At 41.3% G+C, this 24,077-nt stretch overlaps 1 protein-coding gene across 1 annotated transcript; it reads right to left on the bottom strand.

Moving 5' to 3' along the window:
• Window positions 1-438: 438 nt before the first annotated feature.
• On the bottom strand, window positions 439-18,873 carry LOC124277065 (netrin-1-like). The gene is given in 6 exon segments (XM_046712714.1): window positions 439-732; window positions 7,584-7,611; window positions 11,844-11,925; window positions 17,214-17,424; window positions 17,426-17,578; window positions 17,580-18,873. Coding segments are annotated over 6 exon segments (1,437 nt in total). The 5' UTR covers window positions 18,249-18,873.
• Between the last annotated feature and the right edge of the window lie 5,204 nt (window positions 18,874-24,077).

Here is a 24,077-nt window from a genome sequence, read left to right as displayed (position 1 = left end):
CCTTCCATAAACGATACGCATGGCATCTTTCGCTTTGTCCTCAAACCCAAACGAAGGCAAGGCTCAGAAATCTAGTTGAGCTCCTATAAACAACTCTCCTTTAAGCGTTTACTTCTCCATGATGACTATTGTATTTGCTGAATTGAAGACATACTCGGAGGAATTGGCTATTCATCTATGTCACCACCCGGATAATTGGCCAACTCCTAGACTCGGCATGAGATTCAGGTGCGAAATTCTCAACGCTCCCCGCTGGTGAATAACTTTCTATAACCGTTTTGCCACCAATTTGTAACAATGTTATACTCATATCTCAGTGTAGATGCCCAGACTTCAAACAATAGGGCTGACTTTCGACGCTTATGAAACTTCTCAGTTGGTTTGCCTTGAAAGGTACAACTGGCAGCTCCTATTATTGCGACACTGGCAGCGACACGGTCACTTGGACAAAGACACATTCTCTTCCAGAATCTGAAGGAACCCAGAAGGCTCCTCCAGATCTACTCGGGACAATATCTCACAGTGGAGACGGGGGAATTGACCCCCTTCACCTTGAAACATCGCTGTATATCCCTCTTCATAAATAAAATGATGGACCATCCATTTGTCAAGATATAAGTAAAACTTGAGACTGCCTCTTGTCGGCCTTGTTGAGGTCTCTTCAAACACTGTGTAGCAACACAGTGGGTTGCCAGCAGGACCGTGACAGCTTCTATTGGTGCCCGACGGTCCCTAGCAAACATTTGATACAGGTTTATTGCCGGAATTTAATCATTTGTGTTTGTTGTCAGTTTTTGGCGCAGCATGTTTGGGGGCTATCGTGTATTTCAGCTGTCACCGCAGGGTAGAGTGTTCGTATGGGGAGCTAGCCTCCGCCAGAGATGCTCTCTCGGTCGGGGACACAGGGACAAGTTCATCAGACGTCAATCCTGGTCTCAGCTTACCTTTCAATGAAAGAGAGCTTTTGGGGCCGTGTATCGGACTCTTGAATAAACATTGTTATAAATAACTCTCTCTCGTTCACGTGTCTGTCGCGTCTTCATCCAACCAGAATGAAGCCTAAGAAGCAATCATGGTGTCAAACGACACACTTGGAGTATTTGTCCAGTGCGACCCAAGGTACGTCCTGCGGTCAGACCCATGTCTAGGTAGCGTGTAGGGTGGGACAGATTACTGAGAACAAGTCTTCAGGGAAGCCTATCTCCTATTTCAGGCTTGATCTTTGATTAATACCTCATTTCCGATGAATTTAAACTGAACAGCCTGCATTCATACCAAGCGCTGGTCCTTCTCCAATCTCGTGTACAAATATAACGCAACATGAGCCGTCTTAATTCCGGGCTTTTCACTTCCTCTCGGATAACACCACCTCTGCCCTGTGTCATTTATACACGAGCCTTGCTCTTTTTACAAACAGAATGTGTTTGCTCGCGAAATATGTTCCATAAATCAGAATGGGAATTTTATTAAAAAACTGGCGTTGCTGTAGCTGATTAATGAATGTGCTTGCAGGTTTGGGCCAACCCGTATCAGATTCTGACTGCAGTTGGAATTCCGATCCAACACAATCGCGTATGATCAAATGCCGAGGTTGACATGCCAGGCAGGACACATTCGTTTCTTGACAAACACTCTCTGAATCCATGGTATAATCCCCAGTCCCCAGGCCCTACAAGATCAGCTGCTTTAGGTATTTAATGACTGAAATAAATTGACCAATGAAATGCTCAACCATGGATATGATTCTGTGTCTCGGGACACGTTTTGACTGCTATAAATCAGAAGACTACATCGTTTCATACCACTTTCCATTAACCGTGCATCTCCTCCCTTGAATAAAGTAAAACCCTCCTCTTCAGCACCAGCGTGCTTTTTGCGTGGGGGCAGGAGAAACTGCTTTATCAGAAATAGTAAATACGATATTGTGTCAAATATATTTCTGTTACTCCTACTTATATCTTTCTGTTACTCCAACAAATAACTTTCCCCCTACTCCTACAAATACGTTTGTGTTACTCGTAAAAGTACCTTTGTGTTACTCGTAAAATACCTTTCTGTTCCTCCTAAAAATACCTTTCTGTTACTCCAACATAACACACTGTCTCGACGTCACATATGACGCTGAAGACATCAAGAGTCGTATTATGCACCAAACCGCCCTTTAACAATACTCAGCTAAACCGAATCCTCTGCATAAAATCAAATAGCTTTCTTTAATGTTAACATAAAATGTCTTCTTCTTCCCCTCTTTAGAGACATGTTGTCACTAGCATAATCTGTATAACCTTTACATATAAGCATCGACAGACAGCACTATAACATACAGGAAAGGCAGCATAAAGTACTTTACAAAACCATGCATTCATTCAATGTGAATACAAAACCATACACAAACCTCAATGCTAATTGGGTAGCTTTTTAAACGTGTTATTACCTAGGTCTCGAAGTGAATAATGGTGATGTCACCCAGTACACAACACACATGAAGGTGCGATGACCTCACCCATCTTGACATCACAAAACAACAGTGCTTGACAGTCTGAAAACAACGTGTGGGTAGAATAATAGAAATATTAGGTAAAGGAAAACAGGGAAGGCAGATAACGGCGTTATACATGTCAACGATGGCACACGCCATTCCACTGAGCGCTTGTTGTGGTGGCTCGGCTTGCCAACATGTCCCTGGCGGCGTGTTCCCGACCCTCCATACACACTCGGAGATGGAAGAAGTAAGGGAGGGGATTTTAATGAGGTCTACTGCCGGAACTGACAACATGTCGGGCGTTTGTAGAATGTGTGAGAACCAGTCAATGGGTTAACCAGTAGCGATAAGATGTTACAAATGTGAGAAGATGCGTGCGATACAAGTGTCATGCGTCAACAAGCATCATTTCTTAGAAACCTTCGGGTACCTCATCTTTAAAGTAACCGTTTTCACATGGTATGGTTATTGTTATGTATAGGGAAAATTGTGTTATGTTTGTGAGGGTTTTTCTCATCTTTGAGTAACATTTAAGAATAGAGAATGCAGCTTTTGACAAAAACGTATTTATGATTAACTTTGTTACTGCACCGGTTGTATTTTCAGGTGTTGATCGTCCATATTACCTCCTCATTTGTGAATGAGTGAGTTTAGTTTTACGCCGCACTCAGCAATATTCCAGCTATATGGCGGCAGTCTGTAAATAATCGAGTCTGGACTAGACAATCCAGTGATCAACAGCATGAACATCGATTTGCGCAATTGGGAAGCAATGACATGTGTCAACCAAGTCAGCGAGCCTGACCACCCGATCCCGTTAGTCGCCTCTTACGACAAGCATGGGTTGCTGGAGATCAATTCTAACCCGGACCTTCATGGGTAGCCTCCTCATTTGTAACGGTATCACAAAGATTTACCGGATGCATACATACTGAACTGCCCTGAGTAACCACTGAGTAGCCATGAGAAGGACGACAGAAGACTAGCTGGACATTGTCCTATAAGTCTATAGGACATTGGTGACAAGGACACCGTTAGGTGGCTCCACACACTTGATGACGCCACTTGTATATACATACAACCAGCAGAAGTGATTACACAAACCTTTTCGTCTCGACCATCTCATCTATTTCATTATAGATATGTACACATGTATTTTCTTTACTGACCTATAATTTATTACCCTGTGACTTGTGAAATATTGTTTATACATAGAGCGAATGCCTTATGAAGCTGAGAAAGGAACATATATAGTTAATATGTTTAAAGATTATCATAATATCACTTTGCAGTCGTTTCATGTGAACTCAAAATAATAAGCTTCTGAAAACATATATTTTCGAAATGTTAGTTTAAGATATCTTGTTTGAAAAACGAATGAAAATAAATAGATTTTTCTGGAACATATGTATTGCATCCAGATGAAAACGAGAGATATTTCACACCAAACACTGATTATCTGCCCTTTGTTTTTATTGCGTTAGAAATACAAACACATGCACCTTTTTCAGTAGCAGCAATAGTTCCGATCCCCATGGAGACAGTAATGCGATGGATCACGTGACCCAACATATCACTCCAATCGCGATAACTCTGCCACAGAAGACTAAAGGGTCAAATTAGAGATGTGTGATGTTTGCAAAACATAAAAGTTATCTTTCCAGGTCGTTCTGAGTGATAATGAAAAAATACCGAAAACCCCCTTGCAGAATATGAATGAACCAACTTCCCTAAGTATGAATGAAACATGAAGCCAAGCAGAATGAACTGTAATTAACATGACGTCACTTCCTGCAGCACGTCTTGCCTTTTTGTAATGAACATGACGTCACTTCCTGCAGGACATGTCTTGCCTTTTTGCAAACACCTTATGTCATCACTACCTTTCAGTGACTCAGTTAAAATTCGTTACTAATTTGCCTTTTCGTTTATGGAATGTTTCAGCAGATAGTCGGAGGATCATTATTCTTCAGCATTGAAGGTTTGAATTCGATTGTTAATCGTCCCAACTACAACTGTCCAGTTTTGCACAAACAACGCCTTTGCCCTTTTGAAGACATTTGTAACAGACTAAACTAAAATGTCACCACACATGAACAGCTTGTGAAGACAGGGATTCACATGCTGTACGTAGGACATGGTTGCAGTAGTGTTCTGCAGTAATTGTGATAACTGCATGGCATCTCAAAGACATATGCATTACGCTGAACTCCACAAAGACCATTAACTGGCACTGTTTGCCAAAACTGAGAGTCCCGGTCAACGTTTTTCTCTTGTCCGTACAGCTAAAACATGGCAATTCAGTTTAAACCCTGATCGTACTATTCAAAAACAATGTTACCACTCCATGAAATGAGTTCCAGTTCAGAGAGTAATCTACAGTTTTACGGCGATTCTTGCATTATTCAAGACCCTCGGTATTGCCAGGACCAATCGCCACTTTGTACTCGTGTTGGGAGTCGTATTCGGCCAGCGATTACAAAGCAGTGTTTCAGAATCCATTTAATAGACCCACATTTCCCAATATTTGCCGACACAGGATGGCGTGGATGAGACGAGTGGCTGGGTGCGTCTCATCATTGTCTTGGACAGATACTGATGTTATCAATCACCGGTCAGTCCCGGTCATCTACAGACGTCCAGGACGTAGCCGGCTGCAGCCTAAACATGGTTCACTCACTCACTGTCCTCAAAACTACGCACGGAAGAAGATAGGTTTATCACCAAGACCTCCATACAAGACAGATACAAGACAGATACAATAAACACAATATAAAACGGCAGAAGAAAATTGCGCCAATTGAATTAAACGCTGGCTGTCTCCCAATATTCAACTTTACAAATGACGTTACCCTGTTTGACGCCGTGCCAGTCCAGATAACGTTCGTGGCTGATTCAACCTGGAGACAGGGATTGCCTTTGATGGTTCCTACACTTCCAATCTATCGCCGAAATACAAGGTGGGCCAAATCCCGCTCCACCCTCCCGGGGATTCTGGCCCTTCGTTATAAGCATAATACTGATGTTTGTGTTGCTTATTATCTGTACTTCAGGATGTGCGTCAATGTTATGTATATGTTGCGGGGGCGCCGCAGAGATACCATCACCGCACGTGCGTTCCGCGTTCTAATGTTGTCCCCTGTGACCCACCACCAGCTTTAGCAATGGCTGGAAGCTTGAGAAAGAACATTTCCGGGTTTAAAGCTCTCCTTTCTGCGTATCATCACGGTGTTCTAACTTGTCATCGTTAAAGTAGCAAGTAGATGAGATACGCACATAAAGTAGACAACGTCTACATCTATACGGCAATATCGCTACAGAAACAAGAGAAAAACGCCTGAAAGTGTTTCCTGATACACTGAAGCAATAATCTTTTGGAGTTATATGTGGCTTGTATGTGTGGCAAAATATGACATAACCAGGTGATAAAAAGTTGGGAAATGTTATTGATCAGCACAAAATGAAATAAAGTAGAACGGAATGAGCTATAAATCTGAAGGAAGAGGCAGAGGAAGCGATGGATGACAACATCGAAATCTTGAAAATCAGTCGGAAAATAAACACCCGTCCAAGACATGGGGCACGATACCAAACCATTCAAAATGTGTTGCTGCTGGTTTATAGCATCATTGATGAGCATTATCTTTGATTGTGAAGGTCCACCAGATGATTGTACTGGCAAACCAAAGATTATAACCCAGGCTTAATTCTTATGACATGAAGAATTTGGCTTCTCAAAATGTACTCAAGCTCGGATTCGAACCTGGAATGTTAGCGTGACGAGCGAGCGTTTACACTACTGGATTACCCTCACACGAGGGGAAACGGCAAGGAAAGCAGCAGGGAAACGGACAGAATAATCTGAGGCATGTTTGTTCTGAATGCTGAACTCCGTACGTCGCACATTCCGGCGAGCAAAGGCTCCAGCAGTGGCTCAGACAGAGGACCAAACTACAGCACTCTATGTTTCTGTGGCACGAACCTCCATTGTCAGTACGACGAGATACTGTAATGGAAAGGTTCCATTGTTTATACTCGTTCAAAACAGAAGGGGAAAGCGCCAACAGAAAAAACCAGACCCGAGAATAAAGTACATTCTCAACTCATAACATCAACACTTCCAATGTACATGGCATGTCATCACTATGGAGATCAGTTGGTATAGGAGAACATACTGCACTTTATCACAGAAGAATGCGCGGAAACAAACATGAGAAGTGTGTAAACGTAACATATGGAACTATCACGTGTCACGGGGGAGTCTTGGAGGAAACGTGTCTTGTCAAGATAAAACACCCGGGAACATGCACGGAACACAGGCACGGCGGATGCATGTTCCTGAACATAGATATCAACATATTTATTGCTGTTGGTGATGACGATGGTTGCACTCTCGGTGCCGATGCAGCATGTACCGCCGAGTGAATGGAGGATGCTGTGACAAGAGGCTATCACCATCTGCATGTTCCACACAAAACCTAATGGAATATTCTCTTGTGATAAGAGGGTTGCATAATGATGTGCATCAACGTAGCGCTGGGGTCAGTAATACATCTGACAAGTCTAACGGCAGCATTCCGGTCATTACCTAAACCTAGACACACTACATTTGAGTGTTGTACACGTGTAATGGGTAAAGAGTGTTGTCCTTTTCACGTTGGTATCAACGGGACTTAACATTTAACATCGCAAGGTAGAATTGAATTTTTGAGAGAAAGCTGTACCCACAGACACAAAGAATGCTGAAATACTTCAGTTACAAACAAGATTCATAACAGAATAACCCATAAAGTGAAGTGTTGCCTCAGACATATCAAGATGTGTGGCACTTATGGGGGATACACTTAAATCGTGAGAAGATAACATCACTGGACCAATTGAATCTGTTACCACCTCCGAGACGGTTATGTTATTATAGGCCACAACACACAGAGCTCAACTGATTTCTTGCAGGAGTCATAGCAAGTCTGTTTTGCCAGTCAATGAACAAACCCTAGCATTTTATGGTAATCTGCTCTTTTCTGCACCACTGGTTACTCACAGATATAGCCCGCGATAAGAGCGCCTAACAGATTTATGTTCTGACGCGGAGCAAACGTACCCTCTCATCCTCCTGCGGCTTCTCGCACCTACAGCAGAGAATTTACCGTAAATCTGGTCATTTCTACATTTATCACTAGAATTGACCATTTAGTGGCATGTGGTGCCAATTCTGTTAATAATGTATATTCTTATCTCGCCTAAAAAGCATGGATGAATCAGTCTTCGTGTACCGCCGACACGACTGACGGTCGATATGTAACTAGTGCTAATGGTAACAGTATATTTGGAGAGCTATCTTCACGAGCGAGCGAGATGTAAAAGTGATACTAGTTTTAAAGGCGGATCGAGATGTTATCGCCCAGCCTCACAAGCCGTTCAATCTGCGGCCTGCGTCAAGGTGCGAAACTCCACGCTTTACTGATTTAGCTCCGTGTACAACTAGATGGCATAGTTGATAATTTCTCTTTATAGTAAACAGACTTGATTCCACAGTTAATTATAAGCCCCGGAGAACAGCCAGGCCGGTGAAGAGATCGCTTGAATCGGATCTCGGTGATACACTTACGTAGCGAAGCATCAAAGGGGCATCTTCCCGGCCGAACCTAAATACGATGACATAAAATTGCAAATGGCGCTCGTCCTTTGTTATGGGGTATTCATCTCCGAATTTCGTATCCTTTACGTTTATGTGACCTTTTATTTCAACATTTGAACCCTTAATCGAATATCAATTGGTACTGTGGATATAATGGCCAGGTATATAGCGGTGGAACACATCCCCCGCAGGGTGCAACAGTGATTAGCACACGCTTAAAGCTAAAAGTTAATCCATGCATTATCCGGGCTGTGACCGAGCATCTTTGCGCCCCGACTAAGTATAGCGATATCATGTCATATGGGTCAGATTTTCGCGGTAGAGTGTTCAGTTGGAAGCGGAATATGACTTGTTGCCAACCATCGTTTCAATTTTAAAAAAAGAGGTATACCTAGGTACACATTTTCCTTGGAATCATGACACGATAACCAACAATTACGCACATAAATAAATAAATATAAAATAAATAAATATAAATGAATAAATAAATAAAAAAACTGACGCATTCCCTTTGGTGTAATATATGAATGTATCACTGAAGATCAGTGATGACACCAGGTGTTCGCGTAAAGGGTAAGCATGTCCTACCCGACTGGTAGCACCCGTCATTAAAAGGTTGCCTAAGAATGGGGGTAAATATATAAATAGATATATTTTCATGAAATTAGATGATAGATTAATATTGAGAAAGGGAAAACATTTGCAACCTTGGTAAAGGTAAGTTGTAGTTTGACGCTCATATTCGTAGCTCTTCCACATCCTGGTCAGTCGCGGAGCTGAGTGGTTAAAGCGTTCGCTCGTCGAACCAACGATCTGGGTTCGGATCATATTGATAATACAACGTGTGACGGTCAGCCTTGGCTTATCTCATCGTTATATCATTGACATAGCTAAATGACGTGGTCCAGTCTTCACGGTTATACATGTACCGCTATCTTTGTCGCCGTGAAAGACAACTATTTGCCTGTTGTTCTCCTCCCCCCAGCACATGCAGTTCGTAACGCCATGTCGATACGTCCTCTGTTGTCAACAGGTTATTTATCCAGGCGATACGACGAGGGCGATAAAGCACGGCTATGTGGCCAACACTCGGCCAGATCCCCCCTCGACAGTATACTGATTTGACAGAACTGAAAGCCATATAACTCTTCCCTATCACAACAAGCTAAGATTGAGTCGGGGTTGTGCCCAGAGTAAACACTACCCCAACGAATGTTCCAGCCAAATCTAAAGCTACCGAGTGAAGTTCAAAGCTGTACCGTGCCTGGTTCCGTGTAAACCTGTAGCCTGTGTGTAGTGGAGGACGGGGTTAAAGCCATTCCCATGTCTGTAGGTACAGACGTATCAAGAGAGCAAGATTTATTAAGATAGTTTTCAAGGGGCGTATTCTGTCTGCTTTAACACCTGAAAGCAATGCTGTCCTACTCCATACTGTTTTCTGTTTATGGGGTCAAGGGTTTTCGTCATAAATCTCTAATCTTGAATTATACGCGTCGTAATAGGCATTGGTCTTGAGTGAAAGACATTTCTGAACAGCTAAAATAAATAAGATATTAGATTTAGTAAAAGTTATACAAATATTCTAAACTTGTGACGTGAGTAGATGTACATTCTACTTTCGGTATTCCCGCATCGCAGTGAAATAACAAAACCAGTCAGAACCTATTCGTAGCAGGCAGTGTTCCTGAGCTTATGTTATATCAGTATTAATTTCCTCATTATCCCGATGAAACTCAAAGACTCCCTGCAGCAACACCCCTTGAGGGTTGGCTATAAAGTGCCAATAGACAGAACCTAGTCTTTATAATGCAAGTAATGGAGGCCCGTACGGGTGTTGGATTCAAAGGTTTATTCTGTAGTAGTCAGAGAAGAATAAATGTTGACGTCCTTCATGTACAGTTGTTCAATGCGACCTACTTGCAAACCAAACACACGCAAACAAACACAATGTGGGCATTACCACAAATAGCGGATTCGCTCGCACTTTTAAAACTTGCGCTAGTCGTGCCCGAAATAAAACGTATAACAGAGATATACGCATATCTTACCAATATCACATTCACATTTATGTTTCATAGAACACGAAATGTCATTAATCACTGAACATTTGCCATAATTCTAAGAGATATCAACAAATAAACAGTTAGTAGAATCACCTTAACTCCTTTGAATGACATTAGACAGCCTGTTTTGCATGATATTCATAGGTAATAGTTGTTTAGAGGGGAAAGAAATGTGGGGACTGATAACGTAGAATTGCACAAGTCTCTAAGGTAAAAAATAATAGTTTGAATCATAATTTCTTAAAAATAATAAATAAGAGACTGGGGTCCTTGGACTGTACTGTCCGCTTATCTAGACTTGCCTCTTTGAAGGATAGAATTACTATACATCCATGGGCTCAGCATTCAGCACTGCTTTAATGCAAGGCTACTGTGACCGGTACATCTTGACTGTCTTGTCCTAGCATCCAACACCCGGTGTCCTCACTGATGTGTATTCCTGTACCTGCCTGATATACTTGTATTTGCTATTTTGCATATTACGTCCAGCACATGGAATTTGTTTCGCCGTGGCGTTTTATGTCTATATATTTCATTTATATACATTGTATTTATTTTGAGTTAATTCTTTTCGAAAATGTTAAGTATGTGAGGAACTAAGTGTCTTCCTTTCAGGTACAAACAGGACATAAATATTAGGTTTACTCTGAGACCATTCAAACTATTTTACCACGTGTGCAATCAATTCTCAGTGTATTCAAAGAATGTGTCTAAAAAACCCTTTTAAACATCTAAGCATTTTCCCAGTCCCAGTAACGACTAAAGCGTTCTTTTCAGCAACGGGAATTAATTGAATTACACGGCAAGTATGGACATTTGTCGCGGGAGTTCGGGTTCCAATCCGCTCACATCGGATATTTCCGTAAGAATTTTCGGCAGTTTCCGACATCTAGGTGCAAATTATCGGGGATTGTCGTGGTTGTGTGAGAAGGTATCGTGATGGCCGAACAGGACGGACAAACAAGGAACGCTCATGTTTCCGCTTTGACTTCCATACTACAAAAATCTTTCCTGAACTTTGCTCATAAGCCTGGTACTACCTAAGCCATCGGTGTTTAGATAGAGCTAAGCTAAAAAACTGTATTTGGATTCTGTCTTGCACGGATCACGCTCGCCTATAACCCTTCTGTACAAACAAAACTATGGGGAACCCACTAAAATGTCTTTAATTGTGAATTTACCCGATGATGTATAAATTTAGAAGTGACAAAAACTGTGTGACGGAGCCACATGTTAATGCAACACAGTACGAGACACAAACTACTGTCGTTATATACGGGGGAAAGATGTTATCTTCGTGTATAATATACTTGCAAACACATATCCTTACAGATAGTTAATCCCAGGTTAAAGAGTACGCTGTCGTTTAGTGGATATGTTTACCGATAAAAACATACCTTTACTTACACCTAACCTTACTTCCAACTGGAACGCTGCAACTTATACAGGTAGGTTTTATATCTTCCATATTGCAAAGTAACATTCTGAGTACTTACGGTTTAAACAAATACCGACAACACGAGGCTTTACGTGAAATAAAGGTTGGGTGTGAAACGAGAAATCAAAAGAGTATTGCAGCGTATTGAGGAAGGAAACCGACTTCCTAAAGTCATTTGAACTCATTATACGACAATTAGAATAGCGAGACATTTGAGCCTACGTGGTGTTCTGAGTCTGCGGCGGGTCTTCCTCGAACGCTGTGAACTGGTAGTACTGAATAGTTAAGTATTTTATACTACGCCCTACAAAATGAAATACCCGAAATAGCCATCAAAGGTATTACAAGTAGTAGATGGTGGAAACACGGAATTTATGGACTGAGACATCTCGACCCTCGCGTCGCATGGGGGTGTGGGTTGGGGTTGGGGTTGGGGTTGGGGTGTGGGTTGGGGTTTCGGTTTGGGTTTGGGTTTGGGTTGGGGTGGGGCCTGTCATATCCTTGTGACGTAGTGGAGAATGAGACATATTTTGTAACATGTTCCTCAGTATTTTCTTTAGTGTTATATTCAAGCACTAAATATGTATTTCCTGAAGATAAAATCAGTCTCTATGAAGCGTTTCATTGGAAGGAATAAAATACTTAAAACATTCTTAGCGAAAATACTTCCTTTTGAACAGACCGAAGCACGAAGAAATTATTTAAATGTTAGACGTGTTAAAGACTATAAAAATCCATTTTTCATTTACTTCAGTCGTTTTGACGGGGGTAAAATTGATACAATTTCGGCAGCATCTCTTTTCCAGAATATTGACCTTCACCGCAACTCGGGGGGAATGTGTCTTACTCCTTACAGTGTTTGCTAAATTGGACCAGCATCTTTGACTAAATGATTCAGATATTAGACAAGACAAATACGCAGGGTCGGGAAGGATGGGGCATGAGGGTCACGTGGTGAATCCCTACCCTTGCTGGGGTGGCAAGGTTCTCTCTAGGTCTGCAGAAACGCATTTGTTCTGGGGTAATGGGGGGAAATCCACCAACTATCGGAGATCTCGGTTTACCTCCCTACATTGTTACGACATGGACTCGCTTGTTTTTTGTAACCTTCCTTCTCAAGTTAAACGAACAAGAGTGATTTCTCTGGCGGATGATACGCTTGCTTCACGTGGAATGCTTAAAACAGAAAACTCCTTCGGCAAGACGTAACAGAAACCTACCTTTTTCAACAAATTAGATTGGTGGAAAACTCGCTTGTGACATGTAATAAACAAGTGTATAAGTGCTATCGTCTTGGATGGGATGATGCCGGCTGAACTTCCTATAGGATGTTATAACCGATAAATACTGTCATGCTTCCACTCACAAGAACAGCTGATAATTCATGTTTTCCCCAAACAAACCACATCAAACGTGTGTGCTTTCTCTCATATTAGATTTTATAATTAATTGTACGCGCCTTCGCTAATAATTTGTTACTCTTTATCATTTTATACACAATACATATCGAAATTAATACTACATACATACAACATGTATTATTTTTCTTTATCATGGCTACTTGGTGAATAAATACGAATGTTTGTAGTAAATATATCTACTGGTATATAAATTTTGTCGTTGCGATCACTTGATCCATTCATGTTTTACAAAATGAAATAAGCCGCATTTATTTGAATATTTGAATTTCTATTAAGAAGTATTTTTATCCAATATGGAAGTAAATTTACACTGATCGTGATATTAAATATTTTTCAGAAACTTGCGTCATTTTATGAAATCCGCTTCACTGAAGTGAATTAATTAATCAGACGAACCTAATGCAGCCCATTATCAAATATGGTAATCGCCAAGTAGCGCTGTAATTACACGCATGGCTATTACGTAATTGTAGAACTAAATGAAAGATAATCCCGGGTTTGGGGGCTGGAAACAGGGTGATTTAACAGAACTCCAATTACTTTGTCTATCATCTGTTTATTTTCATCCGTCATCTTCTGTGAAGAGTTTTGTCCGCCCCATCTGGGCGTCTTGTCAACTCAATCCAGTGTCCATCCAGAGCGTTCAATACTGTGACAATGCAGACGTTTCTCATTTGGCTTAACATCAACAAATCGCAGTCTATTGAAAGACTTAATTTTCCAAAATCAATTACTGCACATGGCTAGTTTCTGAATAAACTTTGCTATCTGTAAAATGTGATTGCTTTCTGTGAATGTGTGATTTAACAGCTGGGAAACCGGCGGAAGAATCGCATAATTTTCAAAGTGAACAAATCCGTGAAAGTCGATAGAATCTTCCGAATGACCGCATCAACCACAAGGCGATTATCCCGCCGCGAGGAAACGTAGGTCGCCATTTCAGCGATTGCTAAACTAGCCAGCTGTCACGGGTGATTATTTAATGCCCCGTGTTTAACAAATTAGTCCATCAGACAGCACTGTTTGTTTTAGCTTGAGACACAGTCGCTACGTTCACCTCCGTGCTGTTTTATCGTCCGTTCACTCGGCAAGCAACGACCCCTTGTCACATTCGCGCCAGATAGGAGTAATGATGGCGAATTGCTAAGGTTGGAGCCATGAACTTAACACCTCCGCTGATAATCTAGCATAGCAAACTAGCATGTGCATACCCTAGCAGTGTTGAGGGGAAATACAAGATGGCCATTAATAAAATAACGCCACTGTATGACAGGGGCATCTACTCTCGCCTCTCGGAGTTACAACGTTTATGCGGGATTATAATGATCCCACACTCAAATTACGCCCGATATCCGGTTAATCTGGTATAAACCTCGTGCGTTCTCGAGTGGATGGGACATGATATGTTCTAATGTCGATAAAATTCGTACAAATTGTTCACAGTGTTTAAACTGTGGAAGTAGAGGTGTTAGTTACAAACTTTTTTGGCCCCGTTGTGTGTAACCTCGGGCTACGTTTCATGACAGCTAAATATGTTTATTTGCGCCATTGTTTCTGACCACCTTTGTAACTGTAAGCAAGATTCCCCCGACATCCAAGAAGATGTTTGAACTTTCATCATTGTTCGCTCTAGACTTCTGCACCTTTCTTTCAACAAAAACATTCATCTAATTTTTACTTAAATATATAGGATGTGCATCAAAGTATCTGAATATTCGACATACACTAATTTGTATTTGACAGAAAAAGCTTTGTGAAATTTATTTAATTCTGTGTTTTTTAGCATAACTGTCAATTTAATTTAATGTCAAATCTGAAGCAAGAATAGGGTAAGGGAAAGACGTAAAAAATAAGAATGCATCATTTAGCATTTAAAATTTGTTGAAACAAATTAAATGTAATCTTTTATAAAAATAATTACATGATGAACGACTTTTACGTCGTTTTCTTGAGCTGAAGTCAAATTAATTTCACATGTGTTTCAGAGATTAAAATCCCATCACTGTGACATCGCATTCTTAAACTGTCTTTAATTTACATATCATCGAGCCCAAAGTCACAACTTCCTAACCCCCTGGGTACAAAATCCCGACCCCTTCCTGCACTGATCCCCACCCCAGCTGTGCCACTCCCCCGACCCCCGGGCACAACGCATCGGGGTCAATAAATGACATTCACGTCACCACATGATATTCTGTCCCTTGAGAGCTTATCACGCACGTGTGATTCTACCTCGACACAGTAGTAAGATCTGCACATGGGGTCAGGGCTGGGGGTGCGGGAAGTAGCTGCGGGTGGGGGTAATGTGAGAAAGATGGGTGCCATAATCCGTGTAATTAGTTTGGCGTATTGAAATATTGGCATCAGTATCTCTGGAGGAATGCCTTTACTCGGTTTATGCCCGCGCTATGGTTTATTGCAGTAATAAAATTATTTTCTTATTAAGATTTCCAATTAATCACCAAATAATATCTTCCCCATTCACTTCCACTAATTTGTTTACAGTTCGACAGTTCCACATCACCCGACAGAACTAACAAATTAAACAAGTATTATTGCTTAGATTTTGTAATGATAAATATATACTTGATACTGTGCGAATCAAATGCTGAGATTATAGAAAGCCTGGGTGCGGTGGGCAAGGCTACACGGCGTGTGGGTACGGGGGAAAGGTGGGGGAAGTGGATGAGGGTGGGGTCACGTTTCCTTAACGCAATACAAGTCATCCCCTGGCCTCCAAGGGCCTTTGCTGTTTCCGGTACAAAAAATATGAAATGTTTGCTTGTTAAAATTTACACTTTGTGTGTGCATGTGGTTCCCAGAGCAGATGTGTCGGTTATTGGTGAAGCAGATGCGGGCATGGCAGCCTGCCGCTCGCTGTACACAACACGTGCATCGCGCCCATCAAATTCGCCATTGTTTGTGGAACCTTGTGTTTTAGTGAATTTTCAAGACAGTAAATACCTATGCTACGGAATATGTAAACCTTATAACTAGGTTTATAGTTCAAATGTTCTAGTTTCAGACGGTTTATGACGTGAATCTCTTTCTAAGCTGTTGTGGAGGAGATTTCGACAATACCAACCTGGTATTTCCATTTCGAGTTATTTCTGCAAATGGTGAAAGAATGCGATATAGTGCTAACCCAACCCCAAAACTGAATAAACGACTTTCGTGCTGCAAAACCCCCATTAACACTCCTATAACGATGTCAATACCACGAGGTGCCGTTCGCCATCCTGTCAAAGAGCCAGTCGACATAGATTATTTTCACAACGCCACTTCCAGCTCCCAATGTATACGTATTCCTACAACTCAATAACATCCAAATCTAGATAAGAACTGGTTAATTTCGAAAACGTAGACGCAGTTTATGTAATTCATGTTTGTGCTTTCCTGTTTTTCTACACTGTACGTATGTACACGTTGTACGGGTGAAAATGTTGAAGACACAACTCGCTCCCGTGAAACAGGCCCCGTGAAAGATTTATCTGTGAGAAACGCGAGAAGCCGAAAACAGGTGTTATCGGAAAGTTGTGCACAGAGACATCTGAGAACCTTTCTACATTTTCGCATTACAAATTTTATACACTTTTCTCATACATTATGGCTGTAATATAAAAACTCCCGTCAAAATATGACTGATAGGTGCCTATGAAGGACCATCGGAAGAATGCAGGATGCTTCATATCACAAAATACGAAAATATTTCATTTCTGAAGATTTTTTGAGAGGTTTATCGTAAACCGCCTTCCCTGAAGTACGGCCTATTGACATGGAAGTACTAACCACAGAGTCGATTTATATATTTATATTATCACTTGATAAGATGACTGAACTTTTAACTTTAGTTGTGGTTTATAGTCGTATTTCCTTCTTTTGTGGCTGAAGATAAGTCTATGATTAGAAATATTTTATTTGTATTTTTTACTCATTAGTTTAATATATGCTTGTATTTTATAAATATATTTAGTTATTTTGATGTCTATATGTAAACAACTAGTAAGGTTATATTAAAGTGATTCCTTCGTAGAAATATGGACATTACGTTACATGTGCTCCGTATTTCACACTTCCACTCAGCTATGTTTAGACTCTAGTAAATGGTTGTTGCGCCTGTAATAAATATCAACAAGTTAGAATGAAACAAAAATATTAATATTGAACTTACCAACACACTCATTAGTTTCTCCGGGGGTGGCCCGTGCCCATGGGCGGTCATAATGGAATGGCTTACACTTCTCACAGTCGTACCCTGCGGTGTTGTGCCTGCAGTCACAGGCCAATCTCCCATCGCGATTTGGAATGCATTGAGAAGCGTGACCGTTACATTTACAACGGCCACCGACGGCGAAGTCGCTCAGAGCGTAGTAGTAACTCTCCCCTGGCCCCCTCGTCATCCTTCGTTTCATCACCGTAGGTATTTAATTTATTAAACACAATCATAATATCCGTGGCGGTTACCCAGTCCTGAAGAACGGGGCTGTTGTCGAAATCCAGAGCCGATGGACGTCCCTCCAGAGTGCTGAACCCCACCCCGGGCCCCACCCAGGGGGTCGATGTTGCTGTAGGCCTCAGTGCACAAAGCTTTCTGCTCGTTGGCTTTAGTGACGACAGCGACGGCATCTTTGCTGTACATCTTCTTACAGTCGCTGGAGTAGTACTGAAAAGGTATCCATGTTTTACCATAGTCCATACTCTTAAAGATTGCCATAGAATCCGGCCGAGCAGAGCAGAACTGTAAACTGATGTATGTGAGCTCGTATTTTTTGTGCAAGGACAAGTTTAACGTGACATTCTGGGGGTACTGGACAAACGGCTCTGACATCCAGCAGGTGAGGTTGTTCGGGTTATTGAGGTCCGTCAGATATGACGGCGGGTGTCTGCGCTTGAGGTGATTCGCGTCACAGATAAAACAGTTCCTGATAACCTTCGCATCGTTGTCCGTTGTGGACTTGCAATACCTGCTCGGCGGAGAACCACAGGTGCTCGATGCCACCACTTCTTTACTAAAAGCAGCATTCTCAAAGTCTGGAACGCACCTCTTGGGTTTCTCATTTTCATCATAGCAAGGATCAGGTGGAGTTTGTTGACCCGCAAACATTTTGATGTAACCAGCGGAACACACGTACCCCAGGCAGAATACCAACACTAAATGTACCCGGAGTAGCCAAGTGCTACGACAAGTCCTAATATACACACGCATGGTGTTTGGTACACCAGGGTTGTATTTCACAAATAAAATCCCACTCTCGCTCCACGATCGGGAGAGTTAGTAGTGTAGAGCATTCACCGTACCCCTCTTTGGCCCGGTTAGGAATCCCAGAGCTGCTATAATCCTCGTCTGAGATGTTCACTCTTCCTGCGGTGCCTCTGTTACGGCAATGCCCCGGTTCACATTGGGCGGGAGTTACTTGTATCAATCCCAACACGTTCTGTGATATTCTCTCCCACAGCTCTACATTGAGGGGGCACGTGTCAACCCTTCCTACACCGACGGGGGAGAGTGAAATAATGCTACCGACACAGACGCCGGAGGATCTGACACCACGCGCGTGAGACTGCTAAACTGTGATCCCCACGCGCTCTGTGCGATGTTGTGGCCTCAAATGCTGCGACACTGTTGCTGCTAATTATGTACTTCTCGATCGTAATTCTCAGAGGCTGGACCTTCACGCCCGTGGTCTAACGTGGTGATAGATACTCGTATAGGTGTTCGCTGCTTCGGCGCGTAGTAGCCAAATGCCTGGACCGATACTCTATTAATTTGTGGCTGTATGTACGAGGAAGAGAGCAGTGATTGGCACGACTCACTGACTATACCTTGGTCCTGGGTAGCTGCACGCCGACACAAGGGGGTTGGCTCTACAGCTAGGCCACACATTGGCTCCGCCCCTTACTATTCAAGCTGTGTGTCATTCAAGTCTAATTACCAGTGTCCATTCACCGCTGGGCCCTCATTCTTTTACCAGCCATTGACTAACATGTCGAAAGAAATATGATGGGTCCACACGGTGTGTTTTAATCCGAATTGAGATTTGATAGCGGTTGTCGATCGGGGTATCTGGTATGCTGACTCAGGTTACAATGTAACCGACAGCTCAAGGTTGATAGCTACATGATTGACACATCCCCCCACCCCACCGACGCCCATCCCCCAGACCCCAGTCCCCCGTCTTGAGCTTCCTTGACCCAACACAGCCCGACCCCCTCCCCATTGCACACGTTATACCACACCTACAACGAAATACTACAAGTTTAAAGTGATTACAGATCTATATCGAGGTGTGTTTACACTTTCAGGTAGCTTGCAACTGGGTGAAAAATTAGTCGGTTACCTGTGAAATTTAACGCGCAGATCTCTACAGTAGCTGGGATATCTTTGACCGTAACTAAAACAAACAGAGGTTGAATAAACTTAAACTGTTTCCATTCGTGCTCCTGGTATTTATAGAGAGATCTCGCCGAGCGGAACGGAGCTTCTACAAAATACGCTAACCTCTAAAACAGGATAAGTCTCCGTGTGATACATATACATTTTCCTCTCCGGGGATATAAAATTTCAATGTTATCGCAATTTCCACTCTTCCTGTCGCATATCGCTGAAATACATTTCTCCCCCGACTGACTAGAAGCAAAGCCGTTGCCCCATACAAATCCAATCACCCAGAACGCCGGTCTCTACCCGATAGCTGCATCTACATACATATTGTTAGATGTTTAACTAATAGCCGTTTATTCACTATTATTTCACCTCTACCAGGTGCAAGAAGCTATCCCATTTCTATAGGTGTTTATACTAGTGCTGGGGCCGTGTTTCCAACACTCTTACACACTGAAAGTGACAGACCCGCCGGTGTATTTGTCCAGCTACCACCTGCAGAGAGCGACTCCACACCTTGCGTCCGTATCGCGCCTCCAGGGTCCCTACAAGCGTGAAAATATGTTTACACTTATCTTACAATCCGATAAGAGTGTGAGATAAGAAATAGACGACAAAGCGTAGGAATACTTGAAGTGTTGGTCGGGTATTGAGTATCGGCAATACAGACTTGTAGATTGCCACCTGGTTTAGCAAAGCCTTTAAATCACTCCAAGCTTTGAGTTGGGGGAACGGGCATGGCTATCACTGCTGAGCGATACTGTAGAAGTGAATTGACTTCTGTGGGGACTGAAATAAGGGGTGGATTTTAGCCTAAAGAGTTTGTATTGTAAATCTGTAGCAGATCGGACGTGTGGATCTAGCTTTACTGAAATGAAACTTGGTTCGGACCCCCGTGTTTGGTTTTACAGGCGGATATAGTTTGTATCGGTGTTTTTATATGTGCTTTGTGAACTACCCGGGCAGTGTTTGAACCTGTCAACATTCATAATTTATGGTTTGCTTTGGTTATGCCAATATATAATGTAGAATTTACAAAATTGCTGAAAAAAGGTATTTAAACGCATTTAAATGTGTTTTCTGGCATATGTTAAATGGAACATTATAAATGCAATTTACCTGTGTGTAGTGTCGTGGTAGATTAGTTAGATATGAGCAACATCAGTATCAAAGCTGCCTTTTTGTGATAAACAATATCACTGGGAGTGTACAATAATAATGAATAAAGCCGACAATAATGCATCCTCGATAATTTCCAGGTTCTACGTTCCGATAAATATCTTCTAGTGGAGATTTATCGGAACGTATACTCTGGAGATTATCGAGGATGATAATAATGCTAATAATGTCGCTATGGTTATATATGTTATAATGTCGATACGGTTATATATGTTATAATGTTGACATGGTTATATATATTATAATGTCGACATGGGTATATATGTTATAATGTCGACATGGTTATATATGTTATAATGTTGACATGGTTATATATGTTATAATGTTGACATGGTTATATATGTTATACTGTCGACATGGGTATATATGTTATAATGTCGATATGGTTATATGTTATAATGTCGATATATGTTATAATGTCGACATTGGTATACATGTTATAATGTCGACATGGTTATATATGTTATTTGGCGATATGGTTATATATGTTATAATGTCAAATGGTTATATATGTTATAATGTCGATGTGGTTATATATGTTATAATGTCAAATGGTTATATATGTTATATTGTCGATATGGTTATATGTTATAATGTCGATGTGGTTATATATGTTATAATGTCGATATGGTTATATATGTTATAATGTCGATGTGGTTATATATGTTATAATGTCGATATGGTTATATATGTTATATTGTCGATATGGTTATATATGTTATAATGTCGATGTGGTTATATATGTTATAATGTCGATATGGTTATATATGTTATAATGTTCATTTCTATAACATCACTGCTGTGCATCCTCATTCAGAAGAGGCGCTGTACACATGAAATCTTGTGGTATAAAATATTTATGATTTATGAGTAATTGAACTCTTCGTGGCCTGACGAAACGCTTAATAGATCAATCTTATACCAAGTATAAACCATTCGGCGGATATGTGTGAACGAATGTTCCAATAGTTAAGTGCTTAACGTTATATATAGAGAGATGAAATGGATATGGTTGCTGTTCGTTTGCCGAGACATTACTTTTATCAAATTAAGACTACAATCTTAACAAGGTTTGCAAATTAAGATTGATATGATACACGCGCCTGAAGCGAGCTGCTTCATTACTTCTCATAGAGGAATTAATTAGGTGACATAAAAGATAAATTAATCACGCACATTAGATATATGACTTTCAGATTATTCGTAAACTCAAGTCTGGACGTATAAAAAGATTTCAGTGATATGCGTGTGGTGTTTTAAGTTGTTTGGAGATAATTTTACAGAATGTTTTTCCCATCTGTTAAGTGTTTAGGGTGAAAAGAACATACGATTCCATCAAATATTATCAATTAAACAAAAAACAAGGGACTGGCTGTTTTAGATAAGCTGTAGCCAACATCTGTAGTGTTAACTCAAGCCTCGTCGCCAACAAGTGGGGTTGAACCCTAAGACATCATATTCGCAAAATTTCAAAGATTTATGTATAATAAAAACTGTCGGTGTAAATGATACCCCGAGAAATCCTTGGGAGATAAACGTATCTAATAAAAAATATATTTTAATGAAATATGGTCAAAAGATACATTTTCGTTAAATGACTCCACCCAAAACAGAGTGTCTAATCAGTACGACGGAGAAATGCAGGTAGGATCGTGTGTGCGCTGACGTTTCCTGGACAAGTGGAAGTCCCTGGTGGTTTTACAGCTTTTGTTTATTTGTTGTTTTACGCCGCACTCAGTAATATTTCAACTATATGACCACAGTCTGTAAACTGAATCTGGACCAGACAATCCAGTGACAAAAATCATGACCATCGATGTTTTAAAGCGCCACGTTTCGTAGTGCAGTTGTTCTAGCCACAGGTTCGTGAGTACGAAGTCTGATTGTAATCCAAGATTTGTAACCAGCATATCCGTCCTTGATGGCATTAAAGTAACGTAATGAAGATGGTCAAACCCAAAGACATTCACTCACTGTTCACATATACATTAAACCTTGAAGACCTTCCAGTTTAAAGTAAAGCTATGATCATGAGAAGAGAACTTTTAGTACACTTTCTAAAGTGTTCAGATATAATGGTGAACTGACGTTTACAATTAACATGCAAGTGCATTATGCGGTATGTAATGTTTCTGACGTGAAAAACAAGCTTTGAAGTTAATTCGTCTCATCATTCCAATTCGAACCATGCAACGATAATATCTGTGATTAAAACTAAGCACACATTTCGAGATTTACATCAAACCAAGACCACAGAAAGAATTTCTACATATTAATAGGCAGTCTGGTTGTTAGCTTTTACGCATCCTGAAAGTCAAAAATATGAACAAGTGTCCATGTTTCTCAGGTAACATCCATGAAAGGAACTGTGGGTTGGGTTGTCCGGAGCTTGGAATTACACCTGTTTATGAGGAGTAATTAAAGATCTCGTTATGTGTTTCAGATCCAATTCTGAAGCTCCTCTGCTCATGGATGTTTGCAAATCATGCATCCTATTACACGAAAGAAAGAAGCAATTCTCACATTTGGGCAATCTTTATTTACCAGCATCTGCCCCTCTTACACGGTATGCATTCTGTTCTTCAAACATGTGGGAATTATTAGCAAAACATGTACTGAAAACACGTTCGTCTACATCCGGGTGATCTCCATTTTCTAGCTGGCTTGCACACACACCAGAGTGGAGTTGTTACACAAAAACATCTATGAATGATGCAATCGTGCATTGTGGATGTTATTTACAGCCAGCCTATATGACACTGCCATGTAGATGTATTGCTGATATAACGGCCGATAATAGATGTTCTGTAGGTTTTTGCGTTTCTTTGTGTTTACTTCCCTATTGAGATTGGCATCGGACATTCATTAGGATGGAGATGTGAGACACCAGGCAGCGTGTTATGAATCATTATATATGGAACTTGGATGTGGTATTTTCTAACTTGTTTTTATGCTGCTTAATTGCCTTACCACATTGCAGACACTGCACTCACCAAGATGAGTGGGTATGAAGATAAATTTAAGACATTGAACATTGCTTTGGCAGCAACAGCAGGCCTAGCTTTGTAGTAGCCAGATTTATATGATTTATATATGTTCTCATGCAGTAGATACTGCTGTTTCGCCTCAGACACATGGGACCGCCTCCGTGGTGTAGTGGTTAGAGCGTCCGCCCGGAGAGAGGAAGGTCGCGGGTTCGATCCCCGACCGCGTCATACCAAAAGACGTTAAAATATGGTATTTGTTGGTCCCTGTCTGGCGCTCGGCATTAATGGGTACAACAAGGACTGGTCGGCTCGGAGTCAGTATAATGTGTCTGAGTGGGGTATTCATGCTTCACTGCAGCATGATATCTCAGTGGGATAGCACTATAAACCCAAGTCTGGGCTAGTACAAGCAGCCGCACATACACATACACACGCATGCACGTCGTCATATGAGCGAAATATTCTCAATTTCACCTCACCTCAGACA

The sequence above is a fragment of the Haliotis rubra genome, unplaced genomic scaffold, assembly GCF_003918875.1.
Source record: "Haliotis rubra isolate DU_JTF1 unplaced genomic scaffold, ASM391887v1 Scf2174, whole genome shotgun sequence".
Lineage (NCBI taxonomy): Eukaryota > Metazoa > Mollusca > Gastropoda > Lepetellida > Haliotidae > Haliotis > Haliotis rubra.
This window is presented reverse-complemented; position numbering and strand designations above follow the sequence as displayed.